This window comes from Primulina huaijiensis, chromosome 11, assembly GCF_012295235.1.
Source record: "Primulina huaijiensis isolate GDHJ02 chromosome 11, ASM1229523v2, whole genome shotgun sequence".
In the NCBI taxonomy this organism is placed as follows: Eukaryota; Viridiplantae; Streptophyta; class Magnoliopsida; order Lamiales; family Gesneriaceae; genus Primulina; species Primulina huaijiensis.
In genome coordinates this window covers 17,963,837-17,981,107 of record NC_133316.1, presented here as the reverse complement: position 1 = coordinate 17,981,107, position 17,271 = coordinate 17,963,837, and the positions used below count along the sequence as shown (strand labels likewise).

At 32.9% G+C, this 17,271-nt stretch overlaps 2 protein-coding genes across 2 annotated transcripts; both read left to right on the top strand.

Annotated features, from left to right (window-relative positions):
* Positions 1–4,623: 4,623 nt before the first annotated feature.
* Positions 4,624–6,958, top strand: LOC140988666 (probable protein phosphatase 2C 8). The gene is made up of 3 exons (XM_073457704.1): positions 4,624–5,329; positions 6,257–6,362; positions 6,462–6,958. The coding sequence occupies exons 1-3, from the start codon at positions 4,676–4,678 to the stop codon at positions 6,740–6,742; spliced, it is 1,041 nt and encodes a 346-aa protein (XP_073313805.1). The 5' UTR covers positions 4,624–4,675; the 3' UTR covers positions 6,743–6,958.
* A 3,897-nt stretch (positions 6,959–10,855) lies between these two features.
* On the top strand, positions 10,856–16,719 carry LOC140988673 (uncharacterized). The gene is made up of 16 exons (XM_073457711.1): positions 10,856–11,438; positions 11,835–11,885; positions 11,987–12,162; positions 12,415–12,492; positions 12,607–12,718; positions 13,845–13,929; positions 14,019–14,070; positions 14,157–14,221; positions 14,298–14,413; positions 14,483–14,595; positions 14,971–15,039; positions 15,232–15,289; positions 15,425–15,498; positions 16,180–16,228; positions 16,326–16,405; positions 16,491–16,719. Exons 1-16 carry the CDS (start codon positions 11,315–11,317, stop codon positions 16,551–16,553), a joined length of 1,365 nt encoding a protein of 454 aa, XP_073313812.1. The 5' UTR covers positions 10,856–11,314; the 3' UTR covers positions 16,554–16,719.
* The last annotated feature ends 552 nt before the right edge of the window (positions 16,720–17,271 follow it).

The following is a 17,271-nucleotide window of genomic DNA, read 5'->3' as shown; positions in this document are numbered from 1 at the left end:
TATTCATCACGTGTGTGGGGCCCGCGTTCAGCGACGGTTTTTTAAAATCCGTCGCAAATAGTGACGGTTTATCACAAACCGTCGCTAATTATCGAATTTTTTTAAAAAAAAAACTGACACAGGGGCGTTCATATGTATGAACGCCCCACACGCCCACTCACATTGGAGAGTGGGTGTATAACCCAATGTGGGTACCCTTATCACCTCTTTTGAATTTTTTTATGCTTTTTTAATCATCTTTCTTTGTCTTAGAACACTCAACAATTAAATGTAATTTCTTTACACAATTGAAACATGCCATATCATTTTCAGAAGAATCCTTCTTGTAACTCTTGTTTTGATTTTGGAAATTTTCTTTGATTCTTCTTCATAAATCATCCAAATTTCTTCACAAACAGAGACATCTCATAGTTACTGATTTGTTAATAATTCTTCTCACGATATGGTTCAACATTTGCTGATAAGTCTTTGGTTGGATGACTGGAGGAAGATTCTCCTTCACCTCTTGTTTCGAACTCAACTCATATGCCTTCATATTTACAAACAAATTATGTAGTTCCACTTTGTTAAAATCTTATAATTACCTCATATCAGTGGCTTTTCATCCCATTTTTTGGCCAGTGCTTACATGACTTTCAGGTCAACTTCTTTGTTGGTGTATTCCTTGTTGAGAACAACTGACTAAATCACAAAACTGCTGAAGTTATTTATGCGCATTTTGTCTTAACTGGAGCAAAGTTATTTATGCGCATCATGTGTTATTTGGTTTTTACGTGATCTTTTTATATAAGAATCAATAAATAAATTATTTTTTGAATACTTAAATATAGCTCAAATGAAATATTTAATAAATAAGAATTAAAATGTATAACTAAAATCTATTTATAAAAATAAATAAGTTAAAAAATAAAATTTCTAGGGTCGGTGTGACACGAAGATCTATATTCCCGTCAAATGGTATTGAGAATTGCGTCTCTCTCATCCAAGGGACAGCGGAAGACTTGGATGCTTGTAACAATCATCTAATGCATTAGTAAACCATTTATAAGATGTTTATTATTTTACCTCCAAACGAATCACGTTTTGGTATTGGCACCAACAATTTTGGATTTTAAGCAAAGATACAGTTCTCGTAAATCCCTATGAATATAACTCTTTTATTTAATCTCTTTGTAAACTCCTAAATTAGGCCCACGATTGGAATCTGAATTCCCTCACTTTATTGCATTATAAAACAAGTGAGATTATGTATTGAGATGAAGGACAAGCGACACACGAATTCCTAAAATTTAGGACAAGGGGACTACCAATTTTTAGGTTTGAGAGAGAGGATTTTCAATTATTGAATGCTGAAAGCTATGTTCCATATGTTAAGAGTATATTCCATGAAAAAAACCGTTGGATGGGGTTTTATAGACTCTTTGTAACAAACTATCTTTATTTTAATATATTTTATTTTTTATTCATTCTGACATTTATTTATCTGTATATCCATGAAGACTGCATGGATAAAGACATTGAGTATACTGCATTATCAGAAATATAAGATCGTACATAGGATAGCGATTATGAAACAAATATTTTAGTTATTTTATATTCTAAACATCGTTCTTAGTTGAGTGGAACTCCCTAAAGAAGGACAAGGGCCGCTTGAGTTCGAGACTGATATATATATGATGTTGTATACCATGTTTCATTGATAGAAACATAAAGATGTTCAAACAAACATATGAGTGCTTATACGAGGAGTTCACTCAACTATCTTCCCTCAAACTTTCCAAGTTGTTATCATTCATCGAGTTGATAAGACTGTGATTATAGTTGTGCACCATTAATATTTATTACTCGGGACAACACTGAGGTTCTATGTTCTAACATTTTATTGACTCCACGAGGGTTATCAGGTGGCGAGATTAAGTCTCTTCGTAACATATATTGTGGTGCACCAAACCTAGTCACGTAATCATATAATATGTGACATAATTTGCATAAAATTTTATTTCGACTACATAATAATATAATACATATACGAAAAAATGAGTGCATTCAACACACTATTAACATCAGCATATATAAGACAGTACAATCATTACACAATACAAATCAAATACAACAATAAACTATATTATCTCTATCCACTGTCAATTACAAAACTACTTTGACTAGACACACCTGGTCTTTCACCTCTATCATGTTCCAACACTAGTCCTTTAACCTTCTAAAAAAACAGGCCCGAAGGGTGAGAATATACAACAAAAATCATCATAATGCATAACAACATAAGATAATAACTGAAATTAATTATAATAGGAATATTCTCTAACTCATTCGTACTATCCAAACATCCCTATGTTGTTTATGTACAAAGACTAATATCATGACCAATAATGTCAACAAACGTCGCTCCCTTGTTTCAATTCAACTATTAAAATTCCTTGCTATAGTAATTTGGGAATAATTCCAAATAATTCAACTATAATTTTCTATTCTTCTTTAAAATCATACATAATCCAACAATATTCAGATTCGTTATGATTAACATTTTATCGGATTTATTTCAAAAATTTAAGAGTTCCATTCATATCCAGAAATATGAAATTTATGCCTCAAATTGAAGAGCTTGTTTCAACAATCCCAAAACTAATGTCGATTCGTCTATTGGATAAATCGATAAGTCGCGAAGTCGAAAAGAAATTTGAGAATCTTGCTTAATTTTCAATTTTAATATTATAAATTTTATATTATATAATAAAAGATATATATAATATTTAATCCCTCCAAAACATATATATTTTTCTCGACAACTAAAACTATTAAATTTTTCAAAACTCAAAAGATGAAACTTATTTATTCATATATTTTCTACTTCATATTCAAATTTAACCTCATTTGGACTTCATATTACTATGATATGACATATTTCATTATAAACATTGTTAATTATTTAGTAATGTCACATTACTAAATTAAAAAATTGTTGTACTTCTCAGGACACTTCTATCCCTTTAAAAGAATTTTGAAATCTAAATTAAGTAACAAGAATAAAAACATATGTAAATAACAATACATCATATCATTAAAATAAGTAGATGCATAGCTCCTCGTATGTTGCTCTGTCTCCCTAGTGGATATGTTCCCACTGAACCTTCAACATCAGTATGAGCTTACTACGAAGCTTCCATTCAGATCGATCCATAATAAAAACGGGTCTCTATACAAAGATACACCAGGATTTAACTGAACCTCAGTAATCTCCAGCACATGTGAAGGATCTGTCTCATAATTCGGCAACATCGACACATGAAATACATCATGAATCCAAGATAAAGATAGAGATAGAGCCAAACGATAATCCAAAGTGCCTATTCGCTGCAATGTCCCATACAGACCGACATACCTCAATGTAAAATTCTGTTTCATACCAAATTGTATTGGGCAACGAAAATGAGAAACTTTCAAAAATACTTGTTTGCCATGCTGAAATTCTAAGGATCTTCAATCTTTTATCAGTATAGGCATCCTTCCTATCTTGAGCTGCTATCAACCGCTGTTGTATCAACTTTACTTTATGCTTTATCTCTTGAATCATCTAAAGACTGGTAGGTGTTGCTCGATCAACATCACCCCAACATCATCGTGTGCTGTGAAGGAACTAGGGCTATGACTCTTTTATATATATATATATATTGCTTAGAATATTATTAGGTGTTTAGGTTAATTAATCAGGATTTTAAATTATTAATTATGTCCTCCAATTAATTTAATATTTGACAAATTAAGAGTTCTACAATTTTTAAATTTTATTCATTATTAAATACTAACTAATTTAAATTAATTAAGTCATAAAAATAATTATTAAAATATTATATTTCAAGTGAACGTATTTAAATCTCTAATTTTTAAAAATTTCCTAATCAAAATATTTAACGTCTTTATTTAACTCGATAAATTAATTTTAGCCTTTAAATGCTAAAATTCGTAATTAATTTAAAATACTTAATTTCTTGACTTAAAATTAAAATTAGCCATCGTCCAATAAATCGAAAGTTAGAAGATTACACGATTTGTTAATTTGATTGCAATTGTTAAATATCATAAGAACATTTTGTTAATGCATTTTGTTAATTAGACTAATATAGCTTGACATATTTTATTTCTACGTTAGAGAATCTCGTCAAATGCATGACTTATGAATTAAAATTCAATCATTAAAAAAGTTTAAGGGATAGGTGAACTTAGATTTTAACAATTATTTGTTTATTATTTGAATTTATATGTGTTTCATCCTTATTTCAATATTAATTAATTTTCTTATCCTTTTAGTTAATTAAAGAATATTGTTTTAGATAAATTTGTCATATATCAATTTATGTGAGAACGATACTCGTATTTGTTATATTTTTTTAAATTTTAAATTATGCACTTATGAAAATATCGAATAAATTAAAGAGATTTAATTGTTTTAAATTATTATATTAGAAAGTTTTTATAAAAATTATTTTATGAAAGTACTAAATATATATTTGTTTCTGAAAAAATAAAAATAAAGAATATTTCTTATTTTAATACGACGAACTTTATTTCCAATGAAATTAAATGTATATTTGTTACAAAAAAAAAAAAAAAAAACTATACATATAATGAGCTTTGGGCCACCCATGTTCTAGCGACGGAAATGATGGCGGATTCGAGCAAGGAGATGGTTTTCTGCTCTGAAGAAACGCAACATCCTCGTCAGAGAAGGTCCGAAATTAAGAAATTAAAATCGGCTCTGACGCCAGAGCTCGAATCCTATCCAAGGAACACGAAGACGTCCCCGGCGGAGGAAGAAGAAGAAGGAGAACACGGAAAAGGGACGCCGGAGAATGAAACCCGCGGGTTAGTATATGGACACGTTTCGATGATGGGCCGGAGGAGAGTGATGGAGGATGCAGTAACTGTGGCGCCACAGGGGAGTCTCGCCGATGAGTACTCGTTTTTCGCGGTGTATGATGGTCACGGCGGGGCTACGGTGGCCGAAGTGTGCAGCGAGAGGCTTCACAAGTGTCTGGAAAAGTATATAGAGAACGCGAAGAAGCTGCCGGAGGAGGATGATTTTGATTGGAAGACGGTAATGGAGGACTGTTTTGGTAGAATTGACGAGGAATTCGAGGAGAGCAAGGGGAAGGAGGTGGGAGCAAGTAGCGCGGCGGTGGCGAAGAGGATGATGGGGACGACGGCGGTGGTGGTGCTGGTGGGGAGTGGGGATGTGGTGGTTGCAAACTGCGGTAATTCCAGGGCGGTGCTCTGTCGAGGTGGAGCTCCGGTGCCTTTGTCTAGTGATCACAAGGTTCCCTTTTTCGTCCTACTTTGAGTTTTTGGTTTGCAATATTTATTTATTTATTTATTTCCCAAATTATGAAGTGTAAAGAAAAACATTCTAGACCCCTTATCTAAATATAATATATATTATTTTATTTTTTTAACATTACAATCTCGGCCCTCGATTTTATTTTCACAGAATATATAGTGTGATTTAAAAATACAAGATTTTAATTTGAATTTTTGGCATCCACCTTGTCTATATTTAATAATTTAACATTTTATCGAATTTTTGGCATCCACCTTGTCTAAATTTAATAATTTAACATTTTATCTATGTAATATGATAATGTTTTGTAAGCAACTATTATTAACTAACTTTGTATGTATGTGATAAAAAAGTTATTTTTTTTACTCTTTTAACATTGATAAATATAGTTAATTTTATTAGTGTAAATTTAATAGTAATTTTTATACATTTTTCTATTGTTTCTTTAATTTATCTAAAAAGTCAAAATATCTCAATAAATTTTTATAAGTATCATATTTTAATAAAATAATATATATTTTTTAAATAAAAATTATCAAACACAAAAAAAAAAATTTAATATGTCACACATTGTATATCATCGCGAAACACTAGTAATAATAAATGCCGACAAGGCGCTGAGAAAATCCCGATTTTAATTTCACACTAGTTTCATGTTGTTTTGACTTTTCATAGGATAATGAATCTTATTACCTCTATTTTAGTAAGGTTAGTTATCCCACATCGATTGGATAAAATATCTGAAAATTGTATATATGGTTTTGGATAATCTTCTCCCCTTGAACTAGTTTTTGGGGTTGAGTTAGATCCAAGTTCCAATCTTAACAAATAACGTCACCTTTATCCACATTTCACAATGTGTTTCCTTAAAATTCTCGAATATTTGTATCTTTTGTGAATATTTAGCCCGAGCGACCAGACGAGAAGGAGAGGGTTGAGGCTGCGGGAGGAAGTATCATAAACCAGAAGGGTTGGCGTGTGCAAGGGGTTCTTCCCACTTCAAGGTCCATAGGTACATAATAACATAATCCACTCTTTAATTTCTAAATATTTTACAGTACTACTGTATTAAATTAGTATATACACACTGTATGTATGTCTCCACCAACAGGCGATCATCACTTGAAACCATACATCAGCTCCCAGCCGGAAGTCACGGTCACGAAGCGAACCGAATCCGATGACTTCCTAATAATAGCAACGGACGGGCTTTGGGACACGGTATCCAACGAATTAGCATGCCATGTTGTTGAAAAGAGTCTCCGTGGGGGACTAGGGAGCCGGCAGTCAGAGGGACGCTGTGCTTCGGACGCGGCTGCCACCCTAGTCGAGTTGGCCATTGCAAAGGGCAGTAGAGATAATATCACAGTTATCGTCGTACTGCTGCAGTAATAAAAGATGCAACAATTGTACGTGATAACTCGTAGCTCCATGTTTGGTCCTTTTTTTGTAATGTTTTGTGGCATGTTCTTGGTTTTCTAGGAATTTCAGATGTGTTTTTTACGTGTGGTAAAGTTCATTTTGGATTGAGCTTGTTTTTTTGTCGTGCTTGTGAAAAGGTTGCTGACTTGCTGTTGTACTATAAGAAGAAGTGTTTTAAACAGGGATGTCATCTCGTGTGGATCGGGTCGGATTGACGCATAACACTACTTAAAAGTGTTCAACTCTAAATCAAACCAATCCCAAAACTCACAACCCAAACCCAACTCAACCCCATTTTCACTTTTTTTTCATTTTTTTAAAAAATTATACAAAATTGAATAAATAATAATAATAATATTTTAATTTATATACATAATAACAAAATCTCTCATAATTAAATATGAAAGACTAATGATAGAAAATTAAAGTATATTTATTAAATCAAATAAATAACTATTTAAATAATAAAAAATAAAAATTAATTTTGTATATTTATAAATATACCATAAGTATATTTTCAAATATATAATATATAAAAATATAAGCAATATTTATTAAATATATATATATTTTTTAAAATGTAAAATTTTCGGGTCAAACTGTGTCGGTTTGACGGATCAGACACTCTTAGTTTTAAATGAAATATTGTGTTTTGATGGTTTTAAAGTGTGTCATACCTCAATTTTAGAAGCGGGCCAATAAATTGCTACTAAAAATAGAAACAATAGAATTAATTATATCTCATTTTATTAATAATATATGCAAGCATATATCATAACGAGTAATTAAATTTATTTTTGTAAATCAAAATTCAAGAGATTGTGCAACTAATTAATTTTTTGATTAACGAATTTTGTCACGTTTATTCATTTCGACCCTCACGTAATCAAACGGATAAGCGCACATATATATTATACTTACTATTTTATATTACAATGCACGAGGCCACAAAGTAACTATTTTTGGTGATTTGATGTAACAATTTTTAATTTTAAAAAATACATCTATCAAATTACAAAATACTCAATTTTTATTTAATACATCTATCAAATTACAAAATACTCAATTTTTATTTAATAAAAACATACTTTACTAAATTTGGAACTTATATTTAACTCGCATATGTTATCAACTTTTGAAAATCTTTAAAAAATTTAAAAATATTTATTTATCTTTATTCTTATTTTTAAATTTTTAGATGACCATGTAACTCCTAACCAAAAAAATATATATTATAAGGAAATTGCTCCAAAATCTCAAACTCAATCACAAATTTGCTCTCAATTCTCATGTTATGATTTATTTCTTTTTTTCAACTCCCTAAAATATAAATTTCACTCTTTCACCCTCCTCTCTCTCCATCTTGCACGGGAATCCGAGTTTAGAGCTTCTAAACTCAGCCTATAAATATGCCATCCGAGAATCATAATTTCACACTCATTTATATAGCGTAATCTCAAGTGTTTGTGAATTCTAGACTTTTGTATTCATTCCGACAAGCTTCAAAACAATTTCGGAAGATCTGTCAGCGTAGAAAAGAAGTGAAAAACTATCGAACACAAGGGGCTGACGATAGATGAATGTATAATCTGAGGGCCTTAGTTATGATTGAGGGATACTGTATGAGTTATAATCATATCTGAGGAGTAATAGTGTTTATCTGATAATATATAGGCTTGGAACGAGTAGACAACCAGTATAGTACTGTAGCACTATAATAGAGGTACATAAATACTGACTGAGATATCTAGCTTTGCATGCAAGCTTATGTGTTGAATTTTACTTGTCATATGATTATTATGGATGTTTTATCTGTCATGATATTTTATGTGGTATTTTCATATCTTGTCGAGCCTTGAATTCATTGAGATAAGCCTCGATCTAATAAGGGTCGCTCAGCCCTATTTTTTTGGGCGATCGGATCTAACATATTGAAGATCAAACAAAATCTTTTGAAAGAGATTCAAAGCATGGGCAGTTAGCATGAAGAAATTAGCTAGTTGAGAGAACAAACGCATGTGTGATGATACATTTGAGATGTACACTGTAAAGAAAAAATTCCTCACATACAATCACTCACACATATACAAGAGAGTTGAACTTCAAAGATTAATTGAGTGAGTCTTGCACAAAGACAATACACTTGTGTATGTAGTCTTTGCATATGAGACATTAAACAATATGCTGATTGTGATGTGCTGCCTACAATTTTGAGAGCTAGGAGTTCAATTAGTCAGTAGTGTAAGTCCTAAGCTGAGTGAGTTTATACAAATAGTTGTATAAATCAAAGTTTTCTAGTGAATCCTTCCCAATGAGAAGAAAGGGTGATGTAGGAGCATTTGAAGTCTCCGAACATCCATAAACAAATTCGTGTCTATTTATTTATTGCATTTACTTATTATTTCCACTGTTTTGAAGATGCATTGTTGAAACATTTTGTGTTTTTTAAATACCAAAATATTGCATACAAAGTGTTTGATAAAATGCTTTAACTAAAATTTTTTTTACTCATTCAACTTGCATATTTTTTAAATGCTTTACAAAATATTTAATCGATTTCTACGAAGGATTATTTCGAGTGTCTTCTGCTTGGTTTTAAAACCAAAATCGATTTAATTCATCAGTGTTCAATATTTCAAGAACCGAGCTATTGTAGCTCAACGATGATCCCCCTAACTGATCCTAACAATATCAAATCTCTAACTTCTGAGTGCAACATACAACTTATCGAATAAATGTGAGGAAATAGTCCAGCCGAAATTAGTGAACCAAAAGATTATCAAAATCGGCAAACCTAAAACAATTGACAGATACAATAAATGATGTGCTGAAAAGGAATAACACAATAAATTGTTTATGGAATTTTAATTAAGGGCAAAACACTTCTACATCTCTCATTTTTCGGTTTCAAGAATTATTTCACCAATAGAATTTGATAATTAGAATAATTGCTCTATGCACTTCAGCATGACTTACCAAATGCCTTAGTGAAATTGCTAGTATACCTTTCACAACCTTCAGGAATCTGCACAGAAAGACTATTTTTTTCATTTACATATACCCACACTCTAAATGATACAAATTTAATTCACTTTGAGTCGAAAATTAAAACAAAGATCCTTCAAATAGATCATATAAAACTTTATGTTTGTGCTTGATTCTATGTCAACAAAGCTTTATTTTACATTGAAAATCTCATATAGATGAAATTATATAAGCAGTTCATAGAATCGTATTTGAGTCTTGAATTGGCCTTATATAGAGTGATTGCAATGTTCAAATTTGAACGGCTAGAATTGTTCGTAGTAAGACCATAACAAAATAGTACTCGATGTCATGTGTCTTTTGTTTTTATTCAATGTAGAATGCGATAATTAATCTTTGGAGCACTCATATTAATTTTTCCTTTGTGCCCAGAACATTCTCTGAATCATATGATTGCTTATTATTGGGTCTGACCAAATAAGAAAATATTCAAAGTTCAGAAGAAAAAATTATTCAGTACGGTCGAATGACATTAAGTTCATTTTTCTTTATCAAATGCCTCTTCAAATTGATATTGGTTGATCTATATGAATTAGATGAGGTCTCCTGAGTAAGCGCGAACATCTGCAAATATGCTTTTGCTGAATTTACTTATCTGTTGAATTATATTACTTATGTATTTTTCTGTTTGCAACACATCTTCAAACTTATAAATTACCCACAATATATTATCTATATGTTGATTTAAATTATACAATCACAATATATCATATATAAATTGAATAATGTTTTGAAAATTAATATTTTATTAAGTTAATTTGTAATAGTTAATATAGTAATATTTATTTAAATTTGAATTTAAGTGACACGTTAAATAGACAACTATAAAATATTCTTGCAACATATAAATTATTTTTAAAAATATAAAAAGAGAAGTGTTTGAATTTGAATAATTAATTTTACTTACCGAAATAGGAAAGACCGAACGATACAATGTTTTGGGTGTATCAGTGAATAAATTAAACTTCGAGGACAGTTGTGTAATTTAGTTTGTTTTATTAGCCGAATCAACCTTCACCCGCCAAATCCCCCCCTCCCTCGTGTTTTCCCGCCATTTTCACACCTCCGTCTCCACCTTCTGATCTGTATTTCGCTGTTGCTTCCGGCGGAGCAAGGTCTTCGAAGCCCTCTTTCTAGCCGAGAAGAACGGGCACTCAAACCTATCTTTCATTAACCATAAAAGCAAGAAGAGCGGCTTCAGGCTCATTCCAAGGGCTTCCACTTTTAGAGAGGGAAATTTACCTCCTTTCCGATTGGCTCTGGTTCTTTATCATAAGGAGCGGCGTTCGTAAGCCTTTTCAAAGACGGAAGGTCCGCCGTCTCATTTTCTTGTTCGTAAGTTCATCTGATTATATGAATGCTAATCTGCACGTGATTTTGGATATTCAGCTGTAATTTTTCAGACTTAGGGTTATAAAATCTAGTTTTCTATCTGTTGTTTGGGACCAATTGATCCGTATTCTACGCGTGCTTTGCGGGCAAATTGAATTTTCTGAAATGGTTGGAGAAAGAGTTCTGGAAGAAAGGGAAGATGTGGAAATTGACTGCGTTAAAGCAGAGAAAAAGACTAGTAATGAAATTCCTGATGGGTTCAATGCCAATTTCCTCAAAATTTACTATGGTAATTTTGTGGAGTTTGCTTCGAGCCTTACTTTTTGTTAACTTCATTGATTTGAGCGATTTAATTTGATTTGTATGATTTTACCTGTTGCCTCCTATGCACTTTTTGGGTAAAACTGCTGGAAATATTGGACTGAATCTTCGTCTTTGATTTTTTGGATGTTCATGGAAATAATATTGGATTGGATGGAGATTTCGTTCCATTGCTCAGGCGGAAAAATCAAGCGCATCTCTAGAATTGAAATGAATAATTCTTTCTTGAATTTGCATCACTGCATTTGGTTGAAAGTTGAAACACATGCTTGCAGTTATGATCTTGATCATTAAGATGCTTTTTCCTCGAATAAAAGAGTAATTTTTAAAACAAAATATCTGAAGCTTTTTTTAATCTTTTCAGGAAAGTTTTTTCCCTACGCTGATATGCATAAATGGATGTCATATGGAAACGGTGATCCTCATTTTTCATTAGCATGATTTATAGCTACTCGTGTTTCTTTATTGTTTTCCCTTCACTTTTTCGAACTATGTGTTTTGATTGATTACATGTAGATGGAAAACATCCTGGGTGTGATCACTCCTACTTTGGGCGAAGAGAATTTTCTTTTACTTTGGATAATGACATATATTTGCGGTTTCAGTCCTTCAACAGTACTGCTGAACTGGAAAAGGCCATAAAGGAGAAATGCCCTTTCAAAATTGACATAGGTCCTGTTTATAGTGTGGATGTAAGTATAGCTTATTTAACATTTGTATAGATGGTTGGTGGTAGTGGTATCTAAGTTCTTATTTTTTTGATCTCGCTGGAAAATTTTACCGTAGGATTATATAGGATACTATGAATTAAAAAAATGTCGAATTGTATTAGACAATAGTTATACCTTAACACTTTGAAATTGATTTTTTTTTTCATGTTCGTGTCAGTGTAATAGTTTTTATTCTTTTCTTCGCCATCTATATTGTTTCACTTTGTGCTGCAGCCTGCGAAGAGGCATGCTTATTCCCAGTCTGGTGATAATGTTTTCACACCAGTGGAGAGAGAACTTATATTTGACATAGTAAGTCACTGTTTTCTCACACTTGTGATTTGATTGTTAAAATATTATCCAAAACGCAACTGTAACCATTTTTAAGGATGCATAGATTTGACCCCTGCTTGTTTTGTCTGGTAGGATATATCGGATTATGACGATGTTAGATATTGCTGTTCGGGAGCTGATGTCTGCTCAGAATGCTGGCCATTGATGACAGTAGCTATAAAAGTGATTGATACAGCACTTAGAGGTGTGAAGTGAAACATTATAAAAAATATTCAAATGGTTCAACAATCATTTTGAAGTTATGATGGGTAGAATGAGAGTGGTATTTGTTGGGAATGATAAGCAAAAAATACATGCCAAACATGCAAATTACTTCTTCATGAACTTGTACAATCGATGCCACAAAAATAGCCAACTCTGTTATCAAAGAAATAAGGAAACGGGCGGGGCACATTCGTCTATCAAATAAATAGCCGAAACAGTGCAAGGATCTGGACTTTGATCAGCTCGTATTCCGGCTTCAGTCCAGCCAAAAAAAAAATGGGCCTCCTCCTTCGCTTTTGATTCACCGCCTGGGTACCAGTATGAAACAAGAATTCTTGAAGGGAGGGGAGCTCAATCCTGGATCCTAACCATATCCCCGCGAGCCCTCTTGCTTTAGCAACTTACTCGGGAACTAGCTTTGCAACTCCCCCCGGGAACTCAAAGGTGCGTAGTGATCAGGCAATCCAGGCGGCTCCACAAAGGCAAAGTACTTGTCTCGGAGAGGATCGTCCTTCGCCGATTGAGAATTCTTTGATGATAACTCTTTAGAAATAACTATATAGAAGACTTACTAAGTGACTGATCGTAGTCGGAGAACGGAACCAGTTTGGGTCTTTTTATCCTTGCTTTGAGCTCTAACTCAAACAAGAATTTTTTACTCCATTCTGGTAAATGTTCAGTCGTATAAAGATGGTGTTATTCTGGTAATATATGTGGGTGCTTAATCTACAGACCTGTAGAGAAAAAACAATAATATGTTACTCATTTTAACTTCTTCTGGACTAATTACTCTGATGTTAAGGATGCATGACATTGATTGTACTATGATTTGGAAAATTAAACTTTCCATTTCTTAACATCTACGGGGTTTCTTATTGTGTGTATATAATAATTAAGATGGGTTTACTCTGTCTTCTGTTGATGTGACTTTCACTTTTAAGTCCCTTTGCTCTTGTTCGTCAACACAATAAATTCAGCCATTCTGTTGATCGTTTCTTCAGCAACTCTCTCTGCAACAAAAGCAAAAATGCTTGTCTGAGTTCATTTGGATGCTTTGTTTAACGTGTCCATGTCCATGCTATCCTTATATATGCTTCTCTCTGCAGATGATTTTGGATATAAGCACATTTTATGGGTATACAGTGGTCGTCGTGGTGTTCGTTGTTGGGTTTGTGATGGGAAAGCACGAAGGTGAGTAATGGTGCATTATTTTGGGATTATTTCAGCTGATCTACAGTTTCTAGCTACTAAATGCAAACTAAAGTTCTATTAAATACTAGGTTGAGAAATGATCAAAGGGCTGCTATTGCTGAATATTTACACATCCACAAGGTTATTTACATTCATTGTGAACAACTTACTTTCAGCTGTCTATTCAACATATGGTGTTCTGTGTTAAAAGTGTTTTTTTCCTTCAGGGAAATGAAAATAGCCTTAAAAAAGTTTCCCTTGAGGGTGATTTCTCACTTCATCCTTTCTTAGCGTAAGTATGATGCATATGATTTATTAATTAAATGTGTTCCATACCACCAATTACACTCTTTGTTGTGGTGTTGCAGGAGATCATACACTGTTATATTGAAAGACTTTTTTGAAGGAAAAGTGCTTTCAACTCAACAATTGTTTTCGGATGAGGAAAAATGTGAAAAGATACTGGCAATGATTCCCGATGAATGTATGCTAACATGACTTCTTATTGTTTTTCTCTTTCCTGGTTAAGTTATTTACTTCCCAAGTTATGCAGCTATTACTTCTGAGCTGCGAGGTAAGTGGCAGGATAACAAGCGCTCTCGAGATGATGTTAATATTGCTAGATGGGGGCATCTTAAACACCTTCTGCAATCTGGAAAACAGAAGGTAGGCCTCCTGACATTTTATTAGCATTTTATTTTTTCTATGAAGTCACAGCAAGTAAAGGAAACTACAACCATAAAAACAACAAACTCTAGAAGAAACGAGATACTTGATGATTGGCTCCCTCCATTTAAATGACTAATTCGAGTGTTTTGGACTTTTTAGAAGATAAACGTTGAAATGTTCGCAGCTTGATCCAGTTACCTCTCAGTTTCTAATTTCTTTTACTTGTTCTTATAAGCCTACCGTATATTCTTCTAGTTTAACCGAAGGAAAGCATTATCAAGTTTCCTTATCATAACATTATTGTAGCTAGCTTTTTCAAGATGTATATGATGATTTGTCTGAATCCTGAGACTTATTGCCTTACATTTTCAGTTACCGGGTATCCGTAGATGCGTAGAAGAGATTGTATTCTCTTTTACCTATCCAAGACTTGATATGGAGGTTTGAAACATTCTTTTCTCTCTATTCCAATGATTTACATTCCAGTAAGTTGAGACTTGTGAATTGGTCATAATTTTTGTATTAACTGGCTCTTATGACGCCAACCAACTAATTATGTAACTTAGTTTACCATTCAGTAATCAGTACCTATATGATCATCGCTCACATGAAATATTTTTGCTACAATCTCAGGTTTCAAAGCACATGAATCACTTGCTGAAAGCACCATTCTGCATACACCCAAAAACAGGTTTTTATTCTGAATATAGTTTTGTTTCGAGTTAGAGATTTGCCAGGATATGAATGCAAAGAAGATACTTGACTTGAAGCATTCTGGTCTCATTTTTGACTGCATATATTTTTCTCTTTTTTTTGTTCCCTCTAGGTCATGTTTGTGTTCCCATCGATCCCAAGCATTGTGAAAAATTTGATCCCTCTTCTGTTCCAACCCTTTCAAAGGTGCGAAACCTGCCTTATGGCTCGGAAATTACATTGAATTTTTGTTTTGATTTTGTGTTGCAAGTTGTCATATAAAATGCCCAGACATCTTAGTACTCGGCAAGTTAGAGGCAGTTTAAATTAATGGTTGATGTAAATGTTCTCATCAACTCCTTTGAAATAGCTTCAGATTCTGCTGTGGGGTCAATGTTTGTTGGGAGAATTTCTCGAATCAGAATATTTACCTTCCAGATACATACTACATGCTGAGTTAATGTTCTGATGGAATTATGTGATCAAGTGATTGCACTAGCCATCTCAAGCTTAATTCTCATAGAAAGTTTTCAGTAACTTGTCGATTCTGTGCACTGGATTTAATTTACTACATCTTTTGTTTGTTAGTTTCCTGGTTTATCGTGAGGTATAGATAAGGATGACTCATCTGTACAGTGAAGGAAAACAATACTAACGTCAGACTTGATAGTGGCCTGGAAATTATTGTCTACGATGATTTAATTGTGTTATATGTTTAGGCTGCCTACTCCAATAACACCTGAAGTTTGAAAAGATCCTAGTTTTCCAAGTCTTATTAGATTCAGACATTGATGGTTTTGAAGGGATGATTCGGACTTATTTACATGTCATGTCAGTGCTGTATTGACTGAAGTTTTACGACTCATTCACTTTTCGATCAATCTGCAGCTTCTTGAAGAACTTAACATGGGAGCTTTGCGATCAGATGGCGAGGATGGTATGCTGCCAATGTTTCCTAGCTCTACCTCACATTCATAACACGACTGCAATGCGATATATTTTGACATTTTTCTGGGACTTTTGTCCTATGACAGAACTGGAAAACAGCATGCTGGGACAGTCGATCAAAATTTTCAGGTCATCTTTTTTGCAGCCACTGCTCAAGTCCTGCAAGGTACATCAAAACCAGAACTTTACCTTTATTTCTCAGCTGCATTCACCTTTACTCGCAAGGCCTAACGGGCTCTATTTTCAAGCAGGAAGAGATTGAAAGTTCATATGCTGCCAAAATTGAGCAATCAAATAACTCCTTAAGCTGGTGAAATATTATCGATTTTCGTTTGGAAGGTCCTTTCTGTGTATGTATACTATTTCATGTTAAAGAATGTGGAGAAATTCGGTGATTTGTTATTACGTTTCATTTCATAACTTAAGTTGAAACGCAGAAAGAATTAGAAAATGAAAATGATTTGTGCTTGATGTCTCTTGTGTACTATTCATGTTTAAATAATTAAGTATATTGTACTGGTATTGTTATACCAGAACACCTCGTCCGATTGGAGAGTTTTATTTATTTATTTTGTTTTATTTTATTTTGAACATTGAGTTTTACTTCACTATCATTTCATTTTAACTTTCCTTTTGGAAAAGACAATACACCTATTGTTTCAACTTTGNCGTGTCAGATATATTTAGTGATGGATCTTTTCATTAGATTTAATGTAGGCGTTAGATCTTTAAATGGATATGACCACGATATATATTTTATATTTAATCCAGAATAATAATAACATAATCTCAATTAATTAGAGTTGTATGGTTACAAAATCAATTTTTACACATGATATACCAATAATTGCTTAGAAAGAAAAAAAAACCTTTTCCCGAAATAAGAAAATCAATAAGGCCGAGTTTGTTAACACAAGAATCCAACAAGAAGTTAGTTGGACAGTTGTACTAGCTGGGCTGAAACAAACAAAAGCCGTTGGAAGATTCATTTCTTGAAGTCCCCTTATTCTCGTACTGCCCTTGTAAAATTCT

What these genes read in the sequence shown, in the direction of transcription:
- LOC140988673 (XM_073457711.1), top strand. Translation starts at nt 11,315, where the DNA reads ATGGTTGGAGAAAGAGTTCTGGAAGAAAGGGAAGATGTGGAAATTGAC. An exon ending in GATTGATACAGCACTTAGAG is followed by an intron (nt 12,719 to 13,844) that starts GTGTGAAGTGAA and finishes TTCTCTCTGCAG; the next exon opens with ATGATTTTGGATATAAGCAC. An exon ending in CTGCATACACCCAAAAACAG is followed by an intron (nt 15,290 to 15,424) that starts GTTTTTATTCTG and finishes TGTTCCCTCTAG; the next exon opens with GTCATGTTTGTGTTCCCATC.
- LOC140988666 (XM_073457704.1), top strand. Translation starts at nt 4,676, where the DNA reads ATGATGGCGGATTCGAGCAAGGAGATGGTTTTCTGCTCTGAAGAAACG. An exon ending in CTTTGTCTAGTGATCACAAG is followed by an intron (nt 5,330 to 6,256) that starts GTTCCCTTTTTC and finishes GTGAATATTTAG; the next exon opens with CCCGAGCGACCAGACGAGAA. An exon ending in TCCCACTTCAAGGTCCATAG is followed by an intron (nt 6,363 to 6,461) that starts GTACATAATAAC and finishes CTCCACCAACAG; the next exon opens with GCGATCATCACTTGAAACCA.